This window comes from Fundulus heteroclitus, chromosome 19 (genome assembly GCF_011125445.2).
Source record: "Fundulus heteroclitus isolate FHET01 chromosome 19, MU-UCD_Fhet_4.1, whole genome shotgun sequence".
Classification (NCBI taxonomy): Eukaryota; Metazoa; Chordata; class Actinopteri; order Cyprinodontiformes; family Fundulidae; genus Fundulus; species Fundulus heteroclitus.
This window is the reverse complement of record NC_046379.1, coordinates 8,548,673-8,569,173: the sequence shown is the minus strand read 5'-3', so window position 1 is coordinate 8,569,173 and position 20,501 is coordinate 8,548,673. Positions and strand designations below refer to the sequence as shown.

Sequence of the window (20,501 nt, the reverse complement as noted above, 5' to 3'; positions counted from 1 at the left end):
AATTGGAGTCCATGTGTTTGTGCACAGAGTAATTTCTGGTTGGAAACAGTTAAGAGATGTCTCTTGCATCAAGCTTTCCCTCATACATCTAAAACATCTATAAAACAATTGTTTTATAGCAATTACTTTCACGTAGGGTAAAATATTTCAAGCTTTTATTTCTTGTAATTCTGACAGGTATGGCTTACAGGTAAAGAGACCCCTAAATCAGTGTCTCAGAAAAGCAGAATATCACATTAGACCAATCAAAAGAGGGCGTTTTAAGCACACATGTCTAGCTTTTGGGTGTTGTGTCTCTCATCTTCCTCTTGACAACAGTCCATGGATTTTCACATCAGGGGAGATTGCTGATCAATCAAGAACAGGAACACTATGGTCATTGAACCAGCTTTTGGTACCTTTGGCAGTGTGGGCAGGTCCCAAGTCCAGCTAGAAAATACAATCCATTTCCATACAGCTTGTCTGCAGAGGGAAGCATGAAGTGCTCTAGTTTCCTACTAAATGGACCTGGATTTTCAGACGAAATGCAAAATTTACTTTAATCTGAAAACAGGACTTTGGAGCACTGAGCAACACTCCAGTTCCTTTTCTTCTTAGTCCAGGTAAGATGATCTGACATGGTATCTGGTTCAGGGGTTGCTTGACATGAGGAATGTGAGATTCATAGTCCATGTCTTGTATTCCTCTGTGTGTGGTGGCTCTCAATGCACCGGCTCCAGCCTCAGTCCACTCCTTGTGAAGTGGTTCTCCTTGTTGCTGGGCCACCTTTTCTTTCCGCACTTCTTCTTTCCACTCAATTTTCGCTTATTATGGTCAGATACGGGCTGCACAGTGGCACAGTGGGTAGTGCTGTTGCCATGCAGGGTTCGAGCCCTACCCTTGCCCTGGGTCTTTCTGCATGGAGTTTGCATGTTCTCCCTGTGCATGCGTGGGTTCTCTCCGGGTACTCCGGCTTCCTCCCACGGTCCAAAAACATGACTGTTAGGTTAATTGGCCTCTCTAAATTCTCCTTAGTTGTGAGTGTGTGCGAGAATGTCCTGTTTGTCTCTGTGTTGCCCTGCGATAGACTGGCGACCTGTCCAGGGTGTACCCCACCTCTCACCCATTGACAGTTGGAGATAGGCACCAGCACTCCTTGCGACCCCACAAGGGATAGACGTGTTAGAAAATGGATGGATGGATGGATGGATGGATGGATGGATGGATGGATGGATGGATGGATGGATGGATGGATGGATGGATGGATGGATACCGAACTCTGGAACACAACCAGCTTCTTCAGCAACGGATGTTTGTGGCTTACCCTCAATAAGGATGCAGATGACTGTCTTCTGAATATCTATCAAGTACACAGTCTTCCCAATGATTGTGTATTGACTCAGAGTGAAAGACCGTTCAAAGGCTCAAAAAACTTTTGCAGGTATTTGTTAGGGAGTGGCACCATGAGTTTCCAATAATTAACGTTTTTACAGTATTCTAATTTTCTGAGACAGTCAATTTGGGGGTTGTCGTTATCTGTAAGCCATATTCATCAAAATTACAAGAAGTAAAGGCTTGGAATATATGACTCTATATGTAATGATTCTGTATAATGAGTTTCACTTTCTGGGATGACTAAATATTGGACTTTTACCCAATATTAAAATCTTTTGAGACATACTATAAGTTCCCTGTAAGTCTACTTTCCTTCATGTTTTCCCTCAGAAGAGACTTCAGATTCACATTCTGGTTGAAGAAGATGCTCATCGGTGAAGTGTAAGATGAGCCCCCTCACATGGATCGTCCAGGGTTGCTTATCTGTTAGCAGCACAGGACTGATGGTAGCTCTCACCTTCGGCCCTAATGTCCCAAACACTCTGAAGGAGGAGTCATCAAAGAATAACTTTACTCCTGTCTTCTGCCAGAATACCATTCTTGCATTTTTTGTGACTTCTTTGCTGGCGTTCTTGTTCATATATCTTCACTGTGCTTACACCACACTGTGCCAGTGGCGTGCGAGCTCTGAGCTCTGCCTTGGTGAATGTGGGCTTTTGAAATACGCCTTGTAGGTAAATAAAGCTCCTCATAATGAATAAATTATTTAAACTGGATCTGATCACCATGCAAGATAATCTGGAACAAAAACCTTCAAAGACTGCTGAACACAATATTTTCTTCACTGTAGAAAGACTGGACAGAAAATGTAAGCTGTAGTAAACTGCTTGTATCACCAGATGGCACCAACAAGGCATGAAAGTCTACACATTTATAGCTATCATCCATTAAAGCTCAATCATGTACAATCTTGTAATTTCCAGGTGAGAAGCGTGAGTCTTTTTTTTTTTTCAAAATGTCTGACATACTTTAAAATCACATGTGACAGGCAGATTAAAACTTAAACACATTGAGGTAAAGTTAAAATGATATTCGGTTTGACAGTTGTTTAATGATAAAGACCACTGTACAAATAAAAACAAACAACAGACACTTCAGTGTCACTTATTAAACAAAGATGAAACCACAAGTTGAGCCGGAAAGTTTTAATCACCTCTTAAAGCCGCAAGGTAACACTAATGAGGAGTTTATTCAAAAGGCAAAGTCAAAATCAAACATGCAAATTACCCAGCAGCTCATCAGGAGCGCTCTGATTTATCCTGCAACAATCACATGTTGGTTCTTGTGTGGGCGCAAAGAAAATCTGTTGATTGGTAATGATTAGAAAAAAAAAACAACACAGTGCAGAAAGAAATAGAAAAGGGAGTGCAGCAGAAAAATGGTGGCAGGAGCTTCCCTTGGATCAGGAGATTCCCTGGGAAAGCAGTCAGTCGTGTTCCTTTGGAAATCAAAACTGCTTCAGATGTCATTATCACAAGTAAACACAACAGAAAAAAAAATGCTGAATTGCACATAAATCCTCTCTGTAGCTCTGTATGCAGGGCAATATGTTAAGAGACCTGAACACCACACATCCTGTCTTAGCTTATGGCACTGTTTGTGAAGAACTTAGGGTATTTAGAGGCTGCAACAGTGTTTTGTTGAAAGAGAGAGGACAATCAGGAGTTGGCGAGACAGATGGAGGAAACTCAGCAGCAGAAGGATGACTGGGTGGTGGAATGCAAAGGAAGAGTAGGAAATAATCTGGACATGTGGGCGACACCATGGGGTGATAACTTGCGGTGACGCCTCAGGGTAACACCTCGAGGTGACATTGTGGGATAAAATGAATAAAGAGATAGGGGGGAAAAACACTCAATACCCCTCAAAAAATCAGACGTTAGAAGAGACTTCTGCTGTGCAAACACAAATGTTTTTTACATGTGCCTTAAGAAATATTGGTGTGTTGTTGCAGAATGATTAAAGGAGATAGATCAGCAGCAGCAGCAGCAGCAAGATACTGTTTCCATCTGTTCTGGTAAAGAAGAAGCTGGGCTGAAAGGAAGATCTTAATATTTACTGTTCTATTTCCCAAACTTCACCTATGATCATGAGATACAGACATCCAAATATAAGTTTAATATAAAACAAGAAAGTATGAACAGCTAATAAAAACAATAAGTAAAGCATTTAACTCCTGTTAAATGGAGGGAATAAGCTATTTTTCCACTGTGAAAATCATTTTTGCAAATTGGACATTTCTGTTAATGAAGATTACTGCACGAAACACATCAACACACCATCAAAGGAGCGCTGAAGGATATGTAACATCACAGTAATTCATATCATTCACAAAGGGACTGATATCTCCGACTCCGATACAAACTTGCACTCTTTAATGTTTATTAAAAAACTGTAACTACTAAGTCTGTCAGATTTGTGTGTCATGTATCTATGTACGGCCTAATCCTGTGTGTCTCAAAGGAAATTTCAACATGGTAACACATGGTGACAAGAAATATTCTTGATTCTGGTTATTGGTCAGATCCAGGACAACGATGAGTCAGCAGACGGACAGTAGGCGGGTCGGCTGGTTCACAGGTGAGGTCAAAACCACCTGGTGCTTAACCTGCTAAAGACTGTGGTGATGACGATGGATGGACCTCTGGAGAAATCCCTTTCCCCACCATCCTCCTCAACGCTGTCTACTACTGATCCTTTTTTGTTCCTAGGGACCACTCTTTCTTGGGCCCTGTGATGGTCGTCACAACGCTTGGGAGAGGGCTCAGCAGAGACTGGACTTCCTGCGGCAACTCAACAAGTAAAACAGTTCCACAGGAGCTGCTCATCTGTCATAGTTTAAGCTTCTGTCGTAGTTTAGGTTCTGTTTTGGGTTCGTTCTTGTTTGTTTTCTGTTATTTGTGTTCTGTCTTAGTCTTGGTTTTTGTTCTGTTAGGATCTCGGCACTGATGCCTGGTCTGATCACTCACTCCACACACTTAGCTCCACCCAGTTCTCGTTACCCGCTCATCTGATCTACCTGCATTAGTCACTATATAAACAGCCTTCAGACCAGTCATCAGTGCCAGACCATTTACGAGCCAATGGTGAGTTTTGTTCCAGCGTTCTCTTTTCTGATCAACCTGTCGATGCAAACCCGATAACAGTCTTGAATTCTTAAACTTTTGTCTGGTTGAATCCTGGGTCCTTCAGTCCCTGGTTCGTGATATCATCAGCTTTTACGTGGCCATTATTGTTCTTATTATTGATCGTCCATCATTGAGTTAGGCTCATTCACAGTGCAGAAAGAACAATACAAAAAAAAAAATAAACAAACAAAACTGAATATTACCCACTACTCAGCAAGAAGGATACATTTTGTTCCATCAACGTTCCTTTACGGGCTCTGTACGAAGCACTGTTGTGTTAAATGATTATGGGGCTAGCTTGGTTTGGAATATTTTGGGTCAAGTGGCTGTTGTAAGGAGTTGGTGAAGGTAAATCCAGCTGTTTAGAGACATGTCTCACTTTAAGTCCGATTGTACGGCTTGTAAACTAAACTCTGTCAGAGGGGAGATGGGGAGGAGCTAAAAAAGTCAGCTTTCCCAGGATTTATGAATGATATTTAATCCTTTAAATTTAACTTTTATTTTCATCCTTTTTTTTTACTCTTGTTTGTAGCAATTTCTGTAAATAATTTTTATCATTATTACCTGCAACTCCATTGCTTAGAACGTCCTTTTAAAGCCATTCTCAAACTACCAGTATCATGTACAATTTACTCATGTAAATTGGTTTCGCACATCTTATCCATTATGGGTGCAATCTTTGTAGATTACTCACAAAACACTGACTTAATAGCTTTTTTTTTTTTTTTTTTTTTGTCCATGCAATTTTCCTTATTTGGAATCTTTAAAAAATGGTTATGACTCTATTTAATACACATGTGTCACTGAAATGTTTTACTTTTACACAATATTATTTTTTTTAGTTTTGCTTGTATAAAAGGTCCTATTAAAATAAGGGTAAACGGCATCACCACAGAGAAGATGCTGTGTCCATTGTTTTGAGAAGGAAATCTTTCTTTTCATGGGGTTAGTGATTTAGACACACAATAGAAGCTGGTTTGGTTCATTTTTTTCAGGTTTTTATTGATGTATATTAGTGTCTTAGTTTGTTGATGATGCTTTAATAAAGCTGGACGTATAATCTACATGTAAAGCCAGTTAAAAGCTGAAACCAGAGAAACTAAAATTCTTAGCGGTCGGAGAACAGTCAAGGTCCTGTGTTTGTGTTTTGGTGGAATGGCTATTTTGCACACACGCTGACCTCATTGCACCATGATGGTGAGTGAAACTTTCTTTCATCCCACCATCAGACACACAATGCTTCTGCTGCGGCAGCCTTGGAGGCGTGCTGCCTGCTGGGTAAGTGCTGTTGTCAGGGCAGCTTCATCTCAGTGTTGGACGCCTCCCACAGCCAACAGCGAACCAGACTTATGCTGCATGGCTTCACTCAGTCATGAGAAAGCTCAGGCAGTAAAAACACACTGCTGGGAAAACTGCAGCATACACATGCACGATAAGGCTTTGAATCTTTTTATACCTATATTTAGGGACCTTTCCGGAAATGTTTGATAACAAATAAAATATATATGATGTGTGATTTAGTTTCATTTGTGCCTGTTGAAGGGGTTGCCAATTTATGAATAAAGGTGTATTCAATCCACTTGTAATTATACATCCAGGAAACTGGCATTCACAAGATTACTCCATTTATGAATTTTAATATGACCCTCCTGACCCTTTATTTAAATTTACACAGGGGAGTCAGTAAAATATTTCAGAAAGAATTTGGAAATTCTTTGAAAATACATTTTAATCTCTCCTGTCAAAATAAGTTTTGATTTATTTAAGCTTCCTCTGCACTTATGAGGGTACTGCTGCAGTCTGCCCTGGACACTAGGAAGCTTTGAAAGGGGCTAATTTGGATCTACTGGTCCATCTATGCTCCAACCCTCCCTAAGGTTCAATATGTGTGGATCATAACTGAACGAAGGTGATCCTGGGTACCAGTGGCTGAAAAGCACTTCCTCATTGGTGGGACTGAAGTCTGCCTCAGGGATAAGATGAGGAACTCCATTGTTGTTCTTTGAAAACTTGTGATGTTTGCTGAAGTTTGAATAAATATAGACATTTTATTTCAGTGCTGTGTAATTCCTCATTTTACAGAGCATAAGTGCATCAGTGCAGAGGCAGTTTGCTTAGCAGCACAGTTTTAAGTGCAGGTATTTCTTTACATCCGCTTTTAGAATTAAATAAATTAGCAACCTAGAGTTGTAAACTCACCTATTGGATACCTCCAGGGATGTTTTTCCTAAAGGCATGGGTAAAGTATAATTAACACATTCTAAGGTCCACTATGCATGTAACAAACCGTGAAACGACACCTGTTACTTTTTTAATACACACAAGTAAAAATGTGCTTTACACTGAACAGAGTTTCCTTAAAAACAGTTTTGCACAAATCACAGTTTCATTTAATTTTTAAAGCCACAAAAGGAAGCATTTTCTGTACTTTTCAGGTCTTAGAATTAAACAAGCAAAACAGCGAGAAGATGTGGTATTTTCAAAACTTGATTCTGAAAATTGTACTTGGATTACAAGTCTCTTATAATATATACTACACTGCTTACATTTTTGACCTAAATGCTGCAGAAAAGTCTTAGTATTTTCTTTATGTCTTGGTTCTTAAATTCAACATTTTCTCCATTCTTTGATGATCTTCTCCGTCACTGTTTTTAATGTTAGCAATATGCAGTCTAAAGTAAATAACATATATATTTAGCTAAAGGCGCTGTTACAAATTAACTGATATATATTCGAGCCAAAACATTCATCAGTGCGTTGGAAGCCATCAGAGAGCTGCCTTCAACACAAGCATTATAAAGGACAAAATAACTGATCATATTAATGAATAAATGTTGCAACACATCGATGCTCGTTTTCTCTTAAATTCTACATACATTTACTGTTACGCCTAAAAACTAATTTTTAGGTGTGACCAAACACTCCTCAACACCCCAACTCCTGCTTAATTTCGCCCCTGGCTGGCTGGAGTTATATAAGTCACATTTGAGGTTGTGTAACTTTAATCGATGACTACTTTATATATATATATATATATATATATATATATATATATATATATATATATATATATATATATATATATATATATATATATATAGGCCAGGCATTTTTAATCAACGCAGTTCTGAAATCAATCTAGTGACTCATTTCAACCACTGATTTGTTTTCCTCTTATTCGTATGTTGAAGTGATTGTGTTTTTACAGTGTAGCTTAGTGGAGGCTGGCTTGAATATCTACTAAAACAAAAGACTCGGATCTAAAGTTTATCTGCCTAGTTTTCCACCCCCTGAACACACATCTGCACCAGCCTCTCGGATGCTCCTTTTTTGAGGAAGTTTTTGCGTGTCCCATCACGTCGCCTGGAGTTGTGCCCAGCTCCTCGCACGTGCTGGCGTCGCGTCGCGTCGCGTCGCGCCCCTCATCCCTTCCCATCCTCCCTCCCTTCCTCCCTCCCTCCCTCCAAAGGTGACCGGGGAGTCGCGCTCCGTGCTCGTTATTTACCGTCCCGAAGTTGAAGCGGAACCTGCGTGACGCACATCAGCTGATCTGATGGGGGTTCTCTGCTCGGCGTGCAGCTCCGTTCTCCACCCTCCCCTCTGCAGGTGAATCCTCCTCACATGTTAGTCTCCGCGCCGCTGCGCTCGTCTTCGCCGTGGCTCCGTCTTGATCCAAAGTCATGTTCCCCCTGAAGCTCAGATGTTGGTGAAACGACGCGCATGCGTCCATTTGTTTTGGAATACTGATTTGGCAGCCTAAGTTGCGTTCCTGAGACCAGAGTTGCCAGCGATGTGGATTACAGTCTGCGGCGTGTCTCTGCTCATCACTGTGGTCTGCGGTGCGCAAAGGTGAGATCTGACAGCAGCACCTCTGGTTCCACACAGTCCGGAGCTTTGGTGAAACACGTCTGAACTGGAAATGTTTTCTCTGCTCGCCTCCCCAATCTCTTAGCGCAAACGAACCCAGCAACATGTCCTTCGTGAAAGCCACCGTTGACAACTTGCTGAAGGGCTATGACATCCGTCTGCGGCCTGATTTTGGAGGTAAACTGCAGCCGGCTGCCATGTGCGGCTCAGCGGGGCTGCTGCGCCGCTTCCTAACGCTCTGCTGTCTCCACAGGAGCTCCGGTGGACGTGGGGATGAGGATAGACATCGCCAGCATTGATATGGTGTCTGAAGTCAACATGGTAAGTTTGAGAGCAGTGGAGGGTGAAAACGTGTGTTTGCTTTGGTGCAGCGTTGCTCCTGTAGGAGACCCCCACCCCCTTCCCTCCCTTTCCCCCCCTCCTCCTGCTTTCCCTTCAGCACAGTGATGAGATCCGTAATGTGTCAACCCCGATCCGCATGCATCAAGTCCTTCCCCGCGGTGTCACAGCCGGCGGTGGCTGAGAATTAACAAGGCGGGCAGCTGAGAGGCTGCTTAGTGATTCCGCGCACGATCTGCGGCCTCAGCGCGGCGTGCGGGACAGAGAAGGTGATCAAAAACACAGAGACAGCCAGGGGGTAAAAATATAAAGCGCCTTTCTGTGCTTGTTCTAGTCTCGCCTTTTTTTTTTTCTTTTTTTTCTGCCTCAAAGTAATTGCATAAGGGCTGTCAGACAGCAGGCTGCGAGTCTGTCTGCAGAATTTGATGTGACCACTTCATACAGAGCCAAGGTGCACAGAAGCTGAGGCTGACAGATTCACACGTTTCCCCTCCCCACGCGTCCTGGCATAAGCACACTCTGACTGTGTGACTAAACGTACACGCAGCTCAAACATTCACGCGAGGGGTTGAGATAAGGGTAAATGGGATGAAGCAAATAGTTTACTGAACTTTCTTCTAAGCTTTTACTATTAGCGGCGTGGACCGAGGACTGTGGAAGGATAAAAATGAAAGATGATACTCCTGATGTGCCACTGCCTTGGGAATTATTTAAAATGTGCAAATTTATTTTCTTGTAGACTAATAAACTTCTCAACTTTACACTGACCTTCCACTAATTTTGGTACACCTGTTCAAGGCATGAGGACTTGTTAAATTTCACCCTAAGCATCTAAACGTAGAATGAAATTGAGTAATTCTAAATTTAAGGGTTGTTGCCATTGGTCTTTGGTAGAGTATTTCTACTGGGATTTTTTTTTTTTTTTTTTTTGGGCGGGGGGGGGGGGGGGTTCATTGTAAGCACAAGAGCATAAAATGCCATGTTGATATCAGAAGTCAGAGGACATGGTGTGCAGAATGTTGCCTCTGAACACACATGTTAAACCCTGAACCAGATGGTCTACAGTAGCAGGAGACAAACCACGTGCAACCAATAACAGACTGGTCCAAAGAGCCTCAGTTTCAACTGCAAAATTCAGATTCCCAGAAGCGCAGTGGAATCTTTTTTTAAGCCTCCAGATCAGATGTATTTGACTGTGATTGCCTTTCTAAGGCTTATGTTTGGTTAAAGATTGTCTGTCAGCCTAGTCCCTACACACAACCTTAACCCTGTAAACACAAACTTGACACGCTATGCAGAATGTCACCAAATTGGTTTCAACATGCGTGAACGAGAACTGAACTTTGGTTGTCATCCTCAGAGGAGCGTCATTGTGGATACATACTCCTAAGTGTCAGAAAAAAACTTGTAAATACGTTTTTTTGACTATGTTCGGTTTCTTTACAGGCCAAACAGGTCTAATTCAAATCTAACGATAATAGTCAATTTCAGCTCAATCCAATCATGATCCAATCCAACCATTACATTTAAACCCACAGCAACCATAATGATAATATAGTGCAAAGTCAGCTGATCATAAGGCAGCAATTGGTAAAAAGCTATCTATCAAAGGAAGCCCCATGGATTTAACCACATTATTCACATTACAGCAATACCTCATACTGAACAAGTGACGGCGGAAAGGAGCTAACCGGTTTTAACTGGAGTAAACTTCCAGCAAACCAGCCTTAGTTGGCGCATCCATTTGCTGGAACCAGGTTAGGGTTGAGGAGACTAAACCTTCTAGTTCAGGAGCTCTGTATACTCAACTCAAGTCTTGAGTATACAGAGCTCCTGAACTAGAAGGTTCAACTCAAGTGTTGAGTATACAGAACTGGTGGCAGTATGCCATTAATATGCTCCAATAATAGCTTTGTCTAGGAAGGAATGTTTAAACTGAGAACCTCAAAGCCACGTTGTTTGGAAAAACAGATGTTTACATAGTTATTTGGAGCTACAGTACCTTCGGTGGGTTTGTTTTACGCCTGGTGACGCATCCGCGAGGTCCGAGCAGCCATGTCAGACCATTTTGGTCACTACGCCCCTCTAGAGGGCAGTGTTGCGCTCCTACGGCAAGCATACTACACCCCACTACACATAGATTTAGAAAACACACTTGTTTCTTCGAAGAGTGACGGTGATTTCTGTCCAGGAATTGTTAACAATTTGTTGATCACTGTGATCTTTCTGGGCCAAATCATAAAGATGTCTATATTTCTGAACCTCCAGGCTTAAATGCTGCAGACGTTGTGTACGCACGTCTCATTTCCGCCCTGAATGTGCGTCAAGCATAAAGCAACCGGGAGACGGTTAAAAACACCATCACCAAGCCTTGGATACTTTCTGTTGAAAGGAAAAAACAGAAGGAACAAAGTTGCTGACAGCAATAACTGCAACAAATTAATAAACTAAGAGAAGCAGGAGAAAACAGGATGCTGGGGTAAAGAAGTCAGTACATTGTCTAGCAGCCAGAGCCTGTATCAGCATTACTAAGAATATAGCCCAGGTAAGACTTAGCCAGTCATGCTATAGCATAATTAATAACCTAGAAGGTGAATGGATAATTTCTAATATCTAAGTTCTAACAGTAGAGCTTTACCTGTTATCTGTTTAGAGCTATAGTTCAGATCAACTTCAGTTAGGAGTTGCCTTTTCTTTTAAGTACCTTGTTAACACTGTTGATTTTCAAACCCTAGATGCTGAGTAGTTTGAGTAGCTCTTACCTAAGTGTTTTGGATGGATTTGTAACATCAGTGGTTGTGTGGGCTCTGTTGAAAACACCTAATGTTTTCAATTTGCACTTGAAATTGAGAATATCAAGGTACAGGCAGGATTTATAAACTGGATTTTCCCCAAAGTGGACCTGGAAAGTTTGACCCCGGCACTCAAAATGGCTGGCTCTGTGTTTGAATGTGTTGGTCGCTGCAATGATTCGTTCTTCTGCCCGTTTGTCTCCTTCAATCATCACACTCACATAGCTGTCCAACCATAGTTAGCAAACATGTTTAAAAGCAGAGTAATGTGCTATTACTGGTAACTGTGGCCAACCTGATAATCACCTTCTGCTGATTTTCCGACTTGCACTCCCACTACTGGAGAGCCGTTAAGTGTGATTCATTGCTAAAACTGAAGCAGACGGAAGACTGTGATAGTGGCGCTGCTTTACTTTAACCTTGGAAATTGCAGGAGCTCTTTGTTGCATGTTTATAAAACTAAACAGCGTTCCAACGAGAAAGTCTTAAAGAGGAAAAGGGAGCATTGAAAAACGTTTTGGACAACCAGGCATGTGGTGATTTTACCTTCTGCTAAAGTTTGTCTCGCAGCACTCCATTATTTATCCTTTGGATTTGTGATCTGGCACCCTGCCAGGCTGATGACAATTAAGACGAACTGTTGAAGCAGCCTCATGGAGATAACTTATGTCTGCTGTTAGTCTTCCAGAAATCTCCCTTCTGCACCCCAGCTGGAAGTCATTTTAAATATGTTTTAATGAGTCTGGAAAGGTGGCTCTGTAGTCTAATTTAATTTAATCTAATCTGATCTCTGGGTGCTCTTGGATGCATATTTACATCTTTAGAGCTATTTTTGTTCTGGAAATATCCTGCAAAGAGGAGGCAAAAGAGTGGACCGAGAATTTTAGAGAAACTGCATTCCTGTGAAAATGCATTCGGTCCCTTTACATCTTTCTTCTGTTTTTGCTTGTTTGTTGCATTTAAATGCTTCAAATCATCAAGTGAATTTTAGCCACAGACAAAGCTGAGTAATAAACCTGCGGATATACATAGTGCAGGTTTGAAATGCTTTAATTTGTTAAGGGAAATAAAGCTATCCAAACCATCTGGGGCTGATGTGAAAACGTTTTATAAAACCTTGGCAGCAACAATTGCCATCACATGTTTGAGGCCTTGTCAACACGTTTTCCCCTTTCATCCACACAAAACTATCTTTTTACATCACTAGAAATGATTAATTCTGAAAAGTCAGATCAAATATTTGAAGAAACTCTGTTTTTGTTTGTGTGTGTACAAGATAAAACTGAAGTTTAGGGTTTCACCATCACAGTCTGTGACTAATAACGAGCCGCTGACGTTAAATGTGTGACCATTGACTCGGCCATGCATTGAAAGAAAAAAAACAATGCTATCAGGGAGGTGCTGATTTTTATGTTGGTGTTGTGATCGACTGTTTAACATTGATTAGACACATATTACAAACTGGACATATTCACTGCTACGTAATCAGTCTCCAATCATTTATTTCCAACTGATGTTACCTTGGCAACCACACATTTCCTGTCTTCGCCTCAGTATCGAGACTTTAAAGTAAAAACGATTTTTCGTTCAGACGATTTTTGCTCTTGTTTTTACAAGACCAACTGTTACAATACCTTGTGATGCAAAGGACAAAGAGCACTTGGAGATCATCTGTTTTACACCAAACCTCTCTCCCAATACAGAGGCGCAATGCTGTTCAGTGTTGCCATTGTTTTGAAGGATTCTGACTGGCTGACACAGGTTTAGCTTTGCGGTACACTGCCCTCTATGTATTTGGCATGTGTAAAACAAAGTTCAGTGGTGTATTTATGCGGTTTGGTGAAGATGAAACCTCTTCTGAAAACGACCCTGTGTGTACGATAATATTTTTTAAAAACAAAGTGGTGGAGATATTTTTTTTTTAAAAAGGCCCAGGCCTTAGATAACTGGCTAGAAGTGTCTTATGTCTCTGTATTTTGAGCAATTCATCTTTGGAGAATCGTTTCAGTTTAGCAACGGTGGGCAGTTTTCAAGTGTGAATTTGTCTGACTCAGTCCAAAACCAATTTCAGTGGCTTGGCCAGCCAGGCTGACTTGTTGTAATTTGTTGTCTGAAAAACATGTCACGCCATCGTCCAAACTCTCCAGTGAAAGATTTTTGCTGTTTTTGTCTAAAAAATCTGAGGATACATGGTGTACTCGCACAGAGGTCAAGGAGAGGTCTTCTCTTTGACCTCTCTGCCACTTTCGATACAATAGACCACACCATCTTTCTTCACCATCTTCAGTCCATTGGCATCTCCGGTACAGCACTCCTTTGGTTCACCTCCTACATCTCCGACCGTTACCATTTTGTTTCCATTAACAACATTACATACCGTACCTCCCTCGTCACTCATGGTGTTCCCCAAGGTTCGGTGTTGGGCCCCTTTCCTCTTTATCATTTACTTGTTACTCCTTGGACAGATAATTCACTATCACAGACTCTATTTTCACTGTTATGCTAATGACACTTAACTTTACATATCCACAAAATCAATCACCCCAGCCATTCTCTCCCATATTACTCACTTCATCGCAGACATTAAAACCTGGATGGACAATGATTTTCTAAAACTCAGCAGCAACAAAACAGAACTCCTCATCACCGGTCCCGTATCCCTCCTCCCCTCTGTTCAAAGCTTCACGATTGAAGGTCACAATGTTTCCCCCTCCTACTCCGTTTGTAACCTTGGCATCATCCTGGGCTCTTCACTGTTACTTCAAACACATATCAGTCACTAAAACACCTTTCTTCTACCTCCGCAACATCGCCCAGCTCCGTACATCCCTCTCCCAGTCTGCAACTGAAATCCTCATACATGACTTCATCACCTCGAGACTCAACTACGCCTCCTCTAAGGTCTTCCCTCCACTCATCTCCAAAAAGTACAATACATACAAAACTCTGCTGTGTGCCTTTTTCATTAAAAAATAATGTCATGGTGTTGTTTTGTCAGGCCAAATGTCTCTCCTCAGTAAAAGGGTTGGGTGCGGTAATGATATGCAGCTCTACCAAATTGACTTCACTCTGATTGGCTACAACCATATTTAGAAAACCGGTCAAACGCTGCCCCCTCACACCACTTTCCCCCTCCATCACTCCTCTGCCACTCCTCTGTCTCTCATCCTTCGGGTGTAAGTGCAAACTTCATGCATTTTACACCACTGTCTGACATATTAACTCCCCTTTTTAGTAACCGCTGTGAAGTTACTGTGAGGTTGAATGTTGGATATTCACGCTCCGTGACTGCCTCCTGTTCGAGCTGATACAGGGAGGCTGATCTGGGGCTGCCGTCTGCCTTCCTCCTCTCTGGTGGTGCAGTCAGACATGCTAGTGGAACTTACAGCCGGTACATCATCAGGAGGGGGAGGGGAAGGCTGTTTGCTTGATGGTGTGCTCTGATTGGAAAATATGAATTACGTAGAAAGACAACCTACGTAGAAAAATAACACATTTTCTGATCTGAATTGACCTCCCCTGAGCAGGTCCTTTGGTATTCGGTTTTGGCATTATCACCGCCTCACCAGTGCACTACAGACCATATTATACCGCCAAAACCTTAGAAATTTGTTGTCATGGCCTCTTTAACAATACTCTGAAACTAAGACAAGATATTTTTGAGATGCTTAACTCCCCCAAGGATGTAGTTTGTACCCAGTATCTGTTTTTTTTTTTTCTTGTTGCATTATGACCATGGGCATTAAATAAGTTAAGCAAGGCCTGCAGTGCTTAAGATGTTGTTTTTGGTTCTTTTGTGACCTAATGGATGAATCATTGATGGGCTCTTGAAGTGATCTTTGTAGACCGGCCACTCTGGGAAGGTTCACCATTCTTTCTTATTTTATCTATTGGTGGATAATGGCTCTCACTGTGGTCTGCTGGAGTCTCAAATGCTTAGAAATTAGTTTGTTACCCTTTCTAGACTGTTCAGTGCAAATGTGGTTGCATCTCGTATATTCTTTTTTTCCTGTATCGAGTAATGATGTGTTGCTTTTAGAGATCTTTTAGGTGACCTCATTTGTCAGACGGGTGCTAAGTGATCTCTGGATTCGGGCAACAATAAGGCCTTCCTGTGGCTGGTAAAACTAAAGTAGAAATGTGATTAATCAAAGTCTATTCAAGATTTAACAATGGACTAGCTATATTTTCTCATACAGCCAGGTTGGTTAGGATATATTTTCTCCTAAAAATAAAATTATCACGAGAACAGATTTTTGTGTTTACTATGATTATCTATACCTGATATTATGATTTGTTATATTTTAAACATATTTATGTGAGGTAAAAACGTAAGAAAAATCTAAAATACCTTTTCATGTGCAGTATATGTTCTTTGAGACTTGGGAACATTAAAATGTTTCAGCTCTACAAATGTACTTTATATAAGCATTAGAAAATGGAAAACCGATAATGTTATCAGAAGCGCTTCTCTTAAAAATTTAATTTTATAGTTCAGTAGTCCTACCAAAGGTTGCTTTAGGAGTTTAGGTCCAAGTTGTTGTTCAGTTTATGCATACATAAACACTTCAACAAAATGTCTGTCCAGACACACCCCACCAGTGTTTGCAGTAAATCCATACTTTTATGGCCCAATTGAGCTGCCAGACACAGTGGCAGAGAAGAAAACAAATAAATCCATTAACAAAGGCTCCAATCCTCAGAAACGTTCACACCTGAGAGAAGTGGTTATCCAGTTTGTAGCAATACAAGAGCAGCAAAAACCTAATTCAGCTGTGCCACTGAGTTGAGAAACAATAATGTCTTTATTTACTTCAGGCCACTGATTTTGTTCAAAGTAGCATCTTGCTGAATGAGCAAATGATTATGTGATTATTAGTAAAGTGAAGTAAGGAGAGTGACAGGGATAATTGCCAGTGAGTTTATAATCAGATGTTGACATTTTGATGTAAAAGTACTGCAAAATTTGCAAACCTAGCCAAACTGAAACCAAACATCCAGACAATCTGAAATTAATGACTACTTTTCCCTCCTTTTAAATCTCCATTAATCTCAATTAAACTCAACCATATAGTCCATCCATCCATCCATCTATCTTTATATCCCACTTTTCCGTGATTGTATAGCTCCTCATGCTGGATCCAAATGTACACCCAGGCTGGAAGAGATGTATAGTCACTCTAGTGAGTTCTGGTCCTACTGAGGAATTTCCTCCCATTGCTGAGTGCCTGGAAAACCTCCAAAAGGAGCCATCCAAGAGGCATCCTGATCAGATTAACCACCTCACCTGACTCCTTTCAATTTGGATGAGCAGCAGTTTTACTTGAAATTTCCCATGGATGATGCAGCTTCTCAGCTTTTGACTAAGGGAGAGCCCGCCCAACCTACAGAGAAAACTCATACTGCTTAGCCGGCCATACATATAATATTTTCCTTTCAGGCATGATCAACATCTTATGACCATAGGTCATAAATTAATCAGTAAATCCAGGGCTTCATCTTTCAGCTGGAGCAGTGCTTTCCTTAATGAAGAGAACAACCTGTCTGCTTATCCATCTCAGTTTTGTCATCATTCAAGAACAAGACACCTGCAATCCTATGACACACTGTGTGCAGTATAGGAGGATAATTTCAAACATAGGCACAGAATTAGAGCCTTTGACAAAGCAAGCAGACTCTCATCCTGGTCAATTATGCCAATCCCAGTTTGGCATAATTGACCAGGATGAGCTGGGGCAAAAGCAACACCATAATATTTCCTCCAGGTAATGCAATGGATAAATGAGATGATGACCTGAGGGTCCAAAACCAGATGCCCACATTGCATTGCTGAAACTAATAACTAGGATGACAAAATAAGTAGCCCACCTTGTGTCCAGCATCAATCCGGCATGTTCAACCTTGCTCCGAGAATGTAGACTTGGGTCTTGCTTTGGCAATACTAGATGAAGTCACCACACATATCCCCCCCCCCCCCCTTCTCGACAAAGTTGTAAGCCTTGACCAGGTCAACAAAACACATGTTGACTCAAACTGCCCTGACCCTCTGAGCGACTCCACAACGGTAAAAATCTAAGTCATTATTAATTGACCCTGACAAAGTTTTAATACAGAAAGATTTCAGTCTTAAATTACAGGAGTTTTATTTATATGGCGATTCACAACACATGTCGTCTCAAGGCACTTTACAAACTCAAATTCAATCAAGTCATACAGACTAAAGTTTCCTATCTAAGGAAACCCAGCAGATTGCATCAAGTCTTGACAAGTAGCGTTCACTGTTACTGAAAGAGTGTAGAGCCAAAGTGGATAGTCATCTGCATTCAGCAATCCCTCATACTGAGCATGCATGAAGTGACAGTGGAGAGGAAACTCCCCCTTAACAGGGAGGAAAACCTCCAGCAGAACCAGGCTTAGTGTGAACGGTCATCTGACCGACTGGGGGTTAGAGAAGCATAAGCAGAGACACAAAAAGCAGAGAATCACACATTGGTTCACTCCACTTGGTAATAGTAGCTGCGCCGATATAGACTCTTGATTTTTTTTTTCCCGGTTATTACTTTTTCTTTTCTTGGTTACTTTCTTTTCCCTCTCACTGGGCAAAGAGTATGGATGGATATAACCTATCTATATGGTAGTGACAGATGTTCTGTCCCACTGGATGGTGTCACAGCATACTGAACGTCAGACCAGGTGTACCTACTATGAAGAAAAAAAAAAGACAGAAGAAAAGTAAGTTAGATAGAATCTAAGATTCTAACTTACGGGGGCGAGACATGATGCTCAGATGTTAGTTATATGGTTTTCCACAGAAAGTTTGCCAGGTATCAATGTAGCCCACGTCGTTTTCAGGACAGCACCTAGACAACCAGTGGTTGAATGATGATGATGATGCGGCTAAACATGTCATCACTGGTCAGATCTTTCAGGTGACCAGAGAAAATTATGGAATCCTGGGCACGCTTGTGGCGCAGCGGATAGCGCGACCCATATACAGAGGCCTTAGTCCACGACGCGGTCGACCCGGGTTCGAATCCGACCCGCGGTCCTTTGCTGCATGTCTCTCCCCCTCTTCCACCCTACTTTCAGAAAAAGCGAGCCACTAGAGCTGCAAACCCCGCCTCCCCCCCCAAAATAATAATAAAAAAATTATGGAATCTGACGTTGTTTTAGTAAACTTACACAATGAAGCAACACTAACTTTAATGACCTCAGATTGGCGTAACCGGGTGTCATTCCCACCAGCGTTTATAACAGTCTTACCGTATTTATGCTTATCCTTAGCCAGCAGTTTCAGGTAGGATTTGATTTCGCTCGTTCTGGCCCTGACCGACATTTGACTATGGTCCCTGGTACCTCTAGTGCCACGTTTCTGACTTTGGAGCTGCCAATTACCAGAGTCATCTTTTCAGCAGGTGTGTCGCTGAGGGGAAGATCTATTAGAAATGCAGACAGGTTGGTGGGGACCTGTCTGCATGACCTGTCTGGAATCCAGAGCTATGCTTCCTGTATATTGTCACCCAGCTGGTGTGGCTACCCTGCTGCTTCAGTATTGCTGGGGGACCGCTACGTGAAGCTAATCTCTGTGGCTCCGCGCTAGCTAAAGGGCCTCCGCTATCTGCTGGTTTTTCAACAGCGTGGAGCTGGGCCTCCAATCCATCCTCGCCTCCAAAGCTACAAAAATACTACATTTGTTACAAGTACCGTTATCACTGATGGTGGCCGTGGAATAACTAAACATTAGACACAGAGAGCAGGTGAGAGGGGGAGACTTAGGACAGAGACGGAGAAGCTGATGGAAGAGCAGGAACTCATCCATCCATCCATCTATCAATCCATCCATCCATCCATCCATCCATCCATTATCTTACTCGCTTTATCCCTCATGGGGTCGCGAGGGGTGTTGGTGCCTATCTCCAGCATTTCAATGGGTGAGAGGCGGGGTGCACCCTGGACAGGTCGCCAGTCTGTTGCAGGCAGGAAGTCATTGTAGGGCTAAAGTTAGGCTAGGCTAGGCTAACAACCTCTTACTGCGCTGAGAAAAGCAAACCGTGTGAAACATGAGGAGTTCCCAAACATGAAGTGCAGCAACAGAGAATGTGTTTTAATTGTGCTTTTTGTGTTTGAAACAGAGATGTCACAACAAAGAGATTAAAGACCAAACCACAATCCACACAGCAACAGAAAACAGGAAGTGATGCAATACGCCTTACTGCAATTTCAAGAGCTCAACAGCACCTTGACTGAGTAGATGCTTCTTTGTTTTCACAGTAGATATTTTTTTTATTATTTGCAGGTGTTGCATGCATATGGGCTGGATATCAGATTCATATATGTAACAATGAGATAGGGTTCCACTTTGCACATGACTGCTGGCCTCCAGCTTTTTATGGCCTTTTCCACATCTGTCTTGCTTTTTCCTGATTCAGTTTCTAAGAAACTTCAAACGTGAGCCGAAGGAGTTAATTTCAGAGAAAAAGATATGCTGTGTCAAAGGAATACAAAAGTTACTGTTGAGAAACTTAAGGCGAGCACTGCTTCAGCGACACTGGATCTTCTTTTGAATTTGGACATAATTAATGCTGGCAAAGCAGATAGCTATTTATTTTTTTATCAAGATATACCTTAATTACCTAATTTTCTCTGTATTACCTCATTTTCTCTGCATTCTTTGTAAATTGAACAGAATTTCAGCAGGATTATTATTACTGCAGGTGTGTCTCAGTTAATAAATTTGTAGTTTAGGTATTTTAACTCATAATGTCTGCAAGATATGGTAATACTTTTTTCAACTCATACAAGCTGAAACAGAGATGTGTTGTGGTCCTAAAGTACCATTTAGTGGCGATTCGCTGCCAGTCTGGAGTAACTGAAGAGCACTTTGACTCTGGTTAATGTTGGAAGTGATTTCGGTGCAGCTGAGAGCTACAGTCAGTTTCAACTCGTTGAGGTTTAAAGAGTCTCAGTGGTGAGTTTGAGCGGCTACTGCGGGTCCCAGCCA

At 41.7% G+C, this 20,501-nt stretch overlaps 1 protein-coding gene across 1 annotated transcript in view; it reads left to right on the top strand.

Annotated features, from left to right (window-relative positions):
* The first annotated feature begins 7,956 nt into the window (after nt 1-7,956).
* gabrb1 (gamma-aminobutyric acid type A receptor subunit beta1) overlaps nt 7,957-20,501 on the top strand; it is a 67,058-nt gene continuing 54,513 nt past the window's right edge. The window contains exons 1-3 of the mRNA XM_021310696.2: nt 7,957-8,351; nt 8,455-8,546; nt 8,623-8,690. Of these exons, the coding sequence (XP_021166371.2) occupies nt 8,293-8,351; nt 8,455-8,546; nt 8,623-8,690 (219 nt within the window). The 5' untranslated portion in view covers nt 7,957-8,292. The remainder of the gene's footprint in view (nt 8,352-8,454; nt 8,547-8,622; nt 8,691-20,501) is intronic.